At 38.3% G+C, this 8,849-nt stretch overlaps 3 protein-coding genes across 5 annotated transcripts; 2 read left to right on the top strand and 1 right to left on the bottom strand.

Moving 5' to 3' along the window:
• Positions 1–222: 222 nt before the first annotated feature.
• LOC129790370 (uncharacterized protein C18orf19 homolog A) lies at positions 223–1,472 on the bottom strand. Its single transcript, XM_055827852.1, has 2 exons — positions 859–1,472; positions 223–788 (listed from the first exon to the last, which is right to left on the bottom strand). The coding sequence occupies exons 1-2, from the start codon at positions 1,236–1,238 to the stop codon at positions 449–451; spliced, it is 720 nt and encodes a 239-aa protein (XP_055683827.1). The 5' UTR covers positions 1,239–1,472; the 3' UTR covers positions 223–448.
• On the top strand, positions 1,340–2,201 carry LOC129790415 (MAPK regulated corepressor interacting protein 2-like). Of its 2 annotated transcripts, XM_055827902.1 has the most exons (3): positions 1,340–1,625; positions 1,683–1,797; positions 1,875–2,201. In XM_055827902.1, exons 1-3 carry the CDS (start codon positions 1,609–1,611, stop codon positions 2,004–2,006), a joined length of 264 nt encoding a protein of 87 aa, XP_055683877.1. In that variant the 5' UTR covers positions 1,340–1,608; the 3' UTR covers positions 2,007–2,201. The 2 variants fall into 2 exon arrangements, with proteins under 2 accessions (XP_055683877.1, XP_055683876.1); XM_055827901.1 differs by having other exon boundaries at positions 1,340–1,797.
• A 230-nt stretch (positions 2,202–2,431) lies between these two features.
• On the top strand, positions 2,432–8,442 carry LOC129790336 (mitochondrial uncoupling protein 4). 2 transcript variants are annotated; one of them, XM_055827813.1, is made up of 3 exons: positions 2,432–3,060; positions 5,845–5,954; positions 6,034–8,442. In XM_055827813.1, exons 2-3 carry the CDS (start codon positions 5,846–5,848, stop codon positions 6,888–6,890), a joined length of 966 nt encoding a protein of 321 aa, XP_055683788.1. In that variant the 5' UTR covers positions 2,432–3,060; position 5,845; the 3' UTR covers positions 6,891–8,442. The 2 variants fall into 2 exon arrangements, with proteins under 2 accessions (XP_055683788.1, XP_055683789.1); XM_055827814.1 differs by having other exon boundaries at positions 5,692–5,954.
• The last annotated feature ends 407 nt before the right edge of the window (positions 8,443–8,849 follow it).

Raw genomic sequence — 8,849 nt, 5'->3', positions numbered from 1 at the left:
AATTTCAAAAGCTCTCAAAAATTAAACAAAAAACGAAGCTCCTGCACTATTACTCCCCCGCATTGTCCTTTGTACTTTGGCTTTAATAATATTATTCATCGCTAAATTAAGGCTAATTAATATATGATAAAATTAATTAGATAGAGACTTGTGTACTCGTCGATATTTAACAAAAAAAATGAGAAAAAATCGAATAAACTTTCCAGTGAAGAATTGAGAGAATTTGTTTTTAATTTTAAAGCATAGAATCTTTAATAATTTTCCTTTGGAGGAAAGAGAGGATTATAAAACGGGGTTCCGGCTACCTTAAGGGGCATGTGGATGACTTTGCTAAAAGCAAGAACAGTGAAAATCATCTAGCGCTCCCGGAGGCAACCAATATCATGTTAAAATATTCTCTTTTACAATTTTTTTCTTTCTTTTATATCTCTGTGCAACATTTTGCCCTCTATTCTTTGCGGGATTGGAACTTGTCCTTTTCAGCTTGGAGCTTTTCTTCTTCTTGGGCCTGTAGCCTGTCCTCCTTGGCCTGCAGCCTAGCTGCCTTCTTGTCCTGATACATCTTCATGAGTTGATCCTTATTGGGCACGGGTTTGATATAGCCCAACTGGGAGAGGTACTTAATACTCACCGTTGTGCCACCCAGGGTAACCATATAGCGCACTGGTGTGAAGATTTTGTACAGGAAGTACGCAATGGCCAGATGACCGAGATGGGAATCCCTCAGATGGGCAATGATGGTCTGATTGAAGTGCCACGTTTCGAGGATTGTGGCAATGTCAACGCCACTGGAAGGAAGATGAGCAGGAGGATCATTAAATCCCTTTTCCAAGGATTGTCAAGGAGCATTGAACTCACCTTTTGGATAGGTAGTAGAAGCCGCCAAGCCAGCCGGCGGACGTGACAATGTGCACGGGCACGAGAACATACCAATATTCTTTGTACATTTTTCTGAATCTCGCCACGAGGCCCTCCTTTTTGGGTTTCTCCTCCAACACATCCTCATCTTGGCTCTTTTGTGGCTTTTCGGCACTTCTGGGACTTCCTGCTGTTAACCTGATCCTCAGTGGAAGGCTCTGAGAGAAATTTCGCGTGGCACATTCACTCCACCAATCACTTTGCGCTGTGAAAAGGCTTCCCGTGGCCAGTGGGCAGAGGTTTCTGTATGCCGGCGTAGGGCCTGCTACCCGGGACCAGAGATTCCGGGAACAAATCCGCACCAACAATCTACTGGCCATTATTTGTGAGGTTATGCAACACCTCCGTCAAGGCCCTCAAGGTGGAAAATAAGGAAAAATCGAGATGAAAATTACAATTTATCGAACTTTTATGCAATTTCACATTTTATCGCGAGCTGGAAATGGCTTTTCACGACAAAACAGCGTGGGAAAATGGGGAAAAATGCAAAATTTTCCCCAACTTTCTCCCCCGTAACTTTCTCTACGCGGGTTGTTTTGGCACCAGCTGGCAGCACTTGTGCTGTCAAAACAAAGAAAATAATTTTTTCTGCTGGGGGAAGGGAGAAAAAATTTTGCATTTTCTCAGCATTTTCACGGGCATTTGTGTGTTTTTGTGTGTTGATTATTTGCAAATTTTTTGGGGCACGCCATGGATCGCAACATGAGGCAAGTGGCTTTCGTGGGGCACACTCGTGGGGGCTCTAATGTCAACAACATTTTTAGGCCACGAGACCATCACAGAGACAATGCATTTGCACCTTCCGGACGGCTGGAGCCCCCAATACGGGAGACCCATCACGATGAACTTATTAAATACATTCAAGAGGCTTGGACAAAGGTGAGTTCCCCAGGGACATTTTGGGGCGCTACACAAGGGGTACTAAAAGATGATTCTTTTTGTGGGAACTTTTCTAGGTCAGCGAGCAAGGAGTTCTCTACAAAAGCGTACCTGAATCTCGTCTTGCAAACTTCACACCATTTGATCTCGAAAGCTGGTGGGGCAGGAGGATGGTGCAGAATGTCCAGAAGACATGCCCCCATCAATAGGACGACGATCAAATTGCAAATTCCATCATTTTGGCAAAAAAGAGATTTATTCTTATGAATAAGGAATTATTTGTAAGGAAATTCTATTAATTCCACTATATTCCTCTGTAAGTAGAGATTTATATTTTTTTCTTGCTTAAATTCATAAATGAAAGCAAACAAAAAAAGGTTCTACAAAAAGAAGCTATAAAAACATTTCCGATTTTTTTCTCTCTCCCCGAGCTCAATTTTCTTCCCTCTATTATACTTTCTTCAATTTCAAAGTATTACTGTTACGATGCTAAATTATATTTTATTTTATATTTTGTGACTTTTTCTGTAAAGAGAAAAGAAAATAAATAAAAAAAAACAATCCTTTTAGAAAAAAAAATTGTTTATTATTTTGATGATGTTGCATTTCGCCGCCGCAAGGGGGCAATCGCAGCAGTTTGTTGTTTCATGGAGTGTGTAGGAAAGAAGGAAAAAGTAAATTATCAGTCTCAGAATCTCGCGCATTTTTCCCCGGAAAAGTGATAATGCCCGGACAAAGAGACGCACTGGGGCTTTACGAGAGTGCTTCAGCTGCCAAACAGGCATTTGAGTTTAGTGAGTCACCTCTGTAGGACGTCCTGGACAATGCAAAAAGCAACTTTCACCCAAACCTAGAAAAAAGAAATAAAAACAACACGGCGATAATTTTTCCTCGTTTTCCCCACAATTTGCGGCTTATCGTGCTACGCGCTAATTTTGGCCCCCGTCAGCACTCTTGGGCGTGTTTTTTGCGAGATAAACAAGCCCTCTCCGCCTATCGAGATCAATAAACCCGCAAAAAAACTTGCGAGTGATAATGCAAAGTGCTGCCTCAGTCGTGAGCTTTACTTCCTCCTCTGCTACAGCTGCCATTCCCCTCCGGAGCTTTGTAGGCTTTCCCCGAGCTTCTGCGGCAACTATGGTGTGATTCTCATTCACATTGCTACAACCACAAATCCACCAGAAAGCATTTCTCAAAACATCTTGGACAAGTTGTTCACACATCTCTCTCTCTGGCAATCCGGAAGCAAACGTGAGCCACCACGTAAGTCGCAAATCTTCAGTTTGTATTGTCATTACATAATAAGATAAGCACAACATTGTGCGGTGTGGTTATAAATTTATTCACAAATACTCGCACGAGGTGCAGAAAGTGTGAGATTCCGGCCAAGGGGAATCTGTGCGCGGCTGTGAGGGGCACCGCAATCGACAGCCAGAGTGCACAGAAGCTGTTGCTGATAAAATTTCCTGGCTGATTAGATGTGCGGTATCAGTTTTGGGCAGAAATTCGAGGGGGTTTCAATTAAATTCCAATAAAATACAGCTTGATGGACTTATGGGATTAGCAGCTGCTGCGATTATGTGAAGGGGGACGCATTTAGGGGAAACTAGGGTGAATAGGTTCAGTTCTCATTGTTTCTTAGCTCTCTGGATTGATTGAAGAGGTCCTAAAACCTTAAAAAGAAAAGTTTTGAAGAGAATAAAAAGTATTCTGCAGATTCTAAGGACTTTGGGAATTCTTTGGGTGAAATCAGTCCTATATCAGCTATAGGAGTAACTGGGGCAAAAAGTTAGAAATACAAGTAAACACATTTCCAATATCTCACAGTATAAATATTATTTAGTAATTGTTCTAATTTAGTCAAAAGGTACCTTTTAAAACTCAAATTGAGCCTATAAAGTTTTATAATAATTGATCTAATAGTTTGGGGTTTATTTAAAAAACAAATTTTTCGAATTTCAAAGTTACTTTGACCTTTCATTTCAATATCGCATTTCGGTGTATTTCTCTGTAATTTTTTTGATCCAAAACCGAACCTAGTCTTAATTTTCCGAAAGACTTTTCCAGGTTTTCCCGTAGAGCACTGACACCAGAAAGTTACCACTTGGGACAAGAAGTTAGAAACCGTTTTTAAGGCAGTTAACTTTTTTTATATTTAATTTTTTATTTTTTCCCAGTCAGCACACTTAATAGGGGAACGTGGCCCAATTGCGACCCCCTAAATTCTGTTTCAGAAGGACTGAAAAAAGTTATATTAAAATGAATTAAATCTTCCCAAGTTTGGTACCATTGGAAAGGTCATTTAATAGGCTAACTTTGTTCTATAGATGCAAACATTCTATCTCTTACCTGTTCTGAGTAATAATGGAATTAAAAAAAGTTGCTAAAATTGCACTTTTTCACCACGGTGTTCTAATTGCGACCCCCCGAGTGTTCCAATTGCGACCCCCTTTTTTTGCCGTAATTTGTGGGTTTTTCACTAGTAGATCACATTTATCACTACTATAAATAGGGAAACTGCCATGAATTACCCGGAAAAGCCGGAAAATCAAGAATTTATTTTCATTCTTCCCCACATTTGTTTTGACATTTCGCCCTTGAGGTGACTACACACACTTTCACACACACCGACAATTGCGCACTCACTGACGTAATTCGCAGAAAATCCACGAAAATTCTTCTGAGGAATGCGTAAATTACACTTTCTGCTTTCCCTTTTGGTTGTAGGAACATTTTCACTGCGAAAAAACTTTCAATAAACGTGAAAAAATATTGATTTTCCCGAAATCAAAACACAGCGCGGTCTGTGTGAGAGAGACACTTCCACACCACTACACGCATGCGCGACTGCTTTACCGTGGTGAATGGTGGAAATAGACGGTCCGAATTGGAACATTTTGGGGGTCGCAATTAGACCATTCTGCATGTATTACATTTTCACTTAATTACTTAAAATGCCTAAAATCTTTCAAAAAATTGTAAATCAAGTAATAAACTAGACCCTCTAAGCTACAGAAACGCGGCATAATATGAGACATAATAGTGGGAAAAAAACTCATATCAACTTAGTTTCTAAAATCAGAAAATGTCGGCCAAGTGCTGAAAATGAATTTTTATTTTTAATTTGCCCTGTTGTGTACCAAATTAATTTATTTTAGGCGCTAACATTACCTTACTATAATATCTTCATAATGTAGTGAAACTAATTTTATAATATTTCGTCATTTACGAGAAAAAGGGGCGGTCGCAATTGGGCGGCGGTCCGATTTGGGCCACGTTCCCCTACATATAATTTAGAATATTATATTACTCACTATTACAAATATTTAATCACTTAAAAAATAAAAAGTGCAATTTCGTAAATTTTTTTTATTTTCTTTATTTTTTTTTATTAAAAAAATTTTCTAATTTTTGCACAAATATCTTATTCTCAATTGATTTTATGTTGTCTAGATGAAAAAAGTTCATAAAATTAAAATTTACGTACAAAAAACGTAAACTAACATTTTGCCCCATGATTGGGGCAAAAAGTGAAAAGTGCAAGGTTTTAGAAAATGGCCTGAAAATGCAATTTCCCGTTGAGTTAGAAAATAATCGTCTCAGACAATGTTGTAGCCCAGAAAATTTCCTATAAGATAGTCGTCATGCGAAAAATCAAATATATTCAGGGAAATCAGGAAAATTTTTCTTAAAAAAAACTTACTTTTTGCCCCATGTCCCCCTATCAGTTTCTGCGATTTTTAATAGGAATTCTTTAAAAGGATATTTCAAAAAATTCTGTTTCTTTCTATAAATGAAAATCCTTAAATAAATCTTCATAAACTCTCAATTAAATTTCATCAGAAGAAAATTTAACAATTAGCAGAAAAATGATTTTTTTGAGACACTTTTCAGTGAAATGAAGAGCCCCTTAGATCAGGTAGAGAGATCCTTATGTAAAGTGAGGCGCCCTTGAGAAACCTCCGTCTAATTATAAAGACAAAAAAAAGTGAAAGAAACAGCAAAGATTTCACTCACGAACAATTCTCCCGCATGATCGCGATGCAGAATGCAGCAGACAACGAGGACGGAAATGCGTCCGGTGAAGTATCACTACGCGGATTCCTTCCTCTGCACCTACGTCGTCTCCGTGATTGCGGCAAATATGGCTGAACTTGGTAAGGAAGTTTATAATCTCACAGATCTTCCGGAAGAAGACTTTTTTTTATGTAAATGTTCTTGGGTATTGTTTAACAGTGACATACCCATTGGATCTCACGAAAACACGACTACAGATTCAGGGGGAAGCGACGGCGGGAGGTGCACGAGCAATATCCAGCCCACAGTATCGTGGAATGCTGGCCACAGCCTTGGGCATTGTCAAGGAGGAAGGAGCCTTGAAGTTGTGGCAGGGAGTCACGCCGGCTCTCTATAGGCACGTCGTCTACAGTGGGGTACGTATTGTCACGTATGACACACTGAGGAAGAGCATGATGGGACACGGGGACACGAGCCTGCCGCTGCATAAATCCGCCCTGTGCGGGGTTACTGCAGGTGCTCTGGCGCAGTGGATGGCTTCCCCGGCGGATCTCGTGAAGGTTCAGTGCCAGATGGAGGGCAAGAGGCGTCTTCAGGGGTTGGAGCCACGCGTTCACGGAGCTGCTCATGCTTTCAGGGAAATTGTAAAGCGTGGCGGTGTGAGGGGACTGTGGAAGGGCAGTGTCCCCAATGTCCAGCGGGCAGCTCTCGTCAATCTTGGCGATCTCACGACCTACGATACCGTCAAGAGGGCCATTATGCGTCGCACAGGCCTCCCAGACTGCCATCTCGTCCACATTGCCTCATCCGTGTGTGCTGGTCTCGTGGCAGCCACAATGGGTACCCCAGCGGATGTCGTGAAGACGCGCATTATGAATCAACCCATCGACACCACTGGCCGTGGGCTTCTCTACAAGGGAAGCGTGGACTGCCTCGTCCAGACAGTCTCCAAGGAGGGCTTCTTTGCACTCTACAAGGGTTTCCTGCCCGTGTGGATTCGCATGGCTCCCTGGTCCCTCACATTCTGGCTCTCATTCGAGCAAATTCGCTCAATGCTCGGAATTGGAGGCTACTAAAACGGAAACAGAGGGGCCCCATCGATCGACTATTCGTTACCGAAAAGTTCCCTTAATTTTTTTTTGTTCTTTTAAACATTTTTTTTCTTATTTTTATTTACAATCAATAAGCAAACCAACTCAGGAGGACGCGTGTTTTGCTGCTAGGGCAGATTTTTTTGTGGTTCATATCAAATTCTCAGGATGTTGTTGAGTTTCTTCAACTTAATGAGGCAATCAGTGAGAGAGAATTTAGACGTTTTATTTTATTTTTTTTGCTTAGATATTGTTGTTTCAAAGAAATCTTTAAGAATTATATAAAACATTTATTTTTACAATTAGTTTTTTTTAATGTTTTTTTCGTAGGTTTTTTTTTTAAATTGTGTGCTGAATAAATTAGGATTTTATTGGAAAGAAAAACATAAACGTTTGTTATTCATTTTGCGTAGATTTGGGAGTAAATGACGTGATTGGATGGAAATTTCTCATGAAAAATGGGTTGCTAGATGAAAAGACGCCATTTTGTTTTTTTTTTAAATTGTTTTAGTTCTTTTAACTAATTCTTTAGGTAATTTTTAATTATAATTATCGGAAAATCCGTTTCATTTTATCAGTCAAAAATGCTCTAAAAAAAAGTTTCAATAATATTTAGACAAAGCTGAAACATTAAACAATTAAACTTTTCTTGTGCTAAAGTTTTTTTTAAATTGTTTTTAAAGCATTTTTTAAGTCTTTCTTAAAAGAAATAAAAGAATCTTAATTTTTCTCAAAAATTCTCTAAAGAAATCTAACAAAAAAACAATAAACAAAATGTGAGGTTAGTCAAACTAAAGAAGAAAGCGCAAAAAAAAACAAAATGGCGTCTTTTTTTTAAAAAGGTCAAGAGAGCGATTATTATTTCTAAATTAGATTTTTTTTGTATTATTATTTAATGGAACATTGCTTTAAAAAATGATAAAAGTTAAAAAGTTAAACAAAATGTTCTAAGAAGTTACGAATCATAAAATAATATTTTTCTTTGACCTTCAATTACAAAATTCGCTCCATTTGACGGTAATTAGAATAAAATGGTTTTGAATATACCCTTTGAAAAAAATTTTTTAAAATTAATTTCAAGTCAATACAATTTAGTTTCCAAATTAAATTAGTAACAGGCAGCTAAATTAATTTCCCTACTTACAGTGATGGTCATAAAAATGATAATCTCTCTTTGAGACCACTAAATCGTAGCTGTGATTTTATTGTAATCAAATAAATCTGAATCCCCAGACGTAGATGATTAGAATAAGTAAAGTGAAGTTTTATGACATTTTTTTGTGGACTTGGAGTGCATCTTATTTTAAATGCAGGGAGCAAATTTATATTGTAGCCATGTCTTTAATTTTCTAAATAATAAAATTTAGAATTTAGTTACAAACTAATAAATAAAATTCTACTAAAAGCTAATTTTCTGTGTACACACTCTTGTATATAATGTACGTAGTAGTGAGTAAATAGGAGGTAGATTGGCTTAGAAAGGTACAATAAAATACCGAGAGATGAGATCAATGTAAAATACATAAATTAGAAACAATCACATTGCTTTTCATTGAAGCTTTCTTAGCGTAATCGCGTTGTAATAGACTTGGCAATGGGTTAAAAATAACACTCGATGACTACGCAGCAATACCATGTAAAAATCGATGAGACAACGGCTACAAAATGTTTGAGAGAGTCACTGTGATTTTTTTATAGCTGCTAAATTGAATGCAGCTCCGAAGAATTCCCAAAAAAAAATCTTCTCGACGCTTCCAACATAGAAGGGAAAAATATGAAATCATCAAACAATCAGTAGAAGAAGAAAAGAATGGGCCAAAACGACAAACGCGTGGAATATAAAATGAGGAAGTTCAAAATGAATTTGTTGGGTCACTTGCAGGTGCAAAAATTAGCAGCCACAAGGCATTCGCCTCCACTTTAAATGATGGAGTTTTGCTTCTA

This window comes from Lutzomyia longipalpis, chromosome 2 (genome assembly GCF_024334085.1).
Source record: "Lutzomyia longipalpis isolate SR_M1_2022 chromosome 2, ASM2433408v1".
Taxonomy (NCBI): Eukaryota; Metazoa; Arthropoda; class Insecta; order Diptera; family Psychodidae; genus Lutzomyia; species Lutzomyia longipalpis.
Note: the sequence above shows the minus strand (reverse complement) of the source record. Positions and strands in the feature narration are given on the sequence as shown.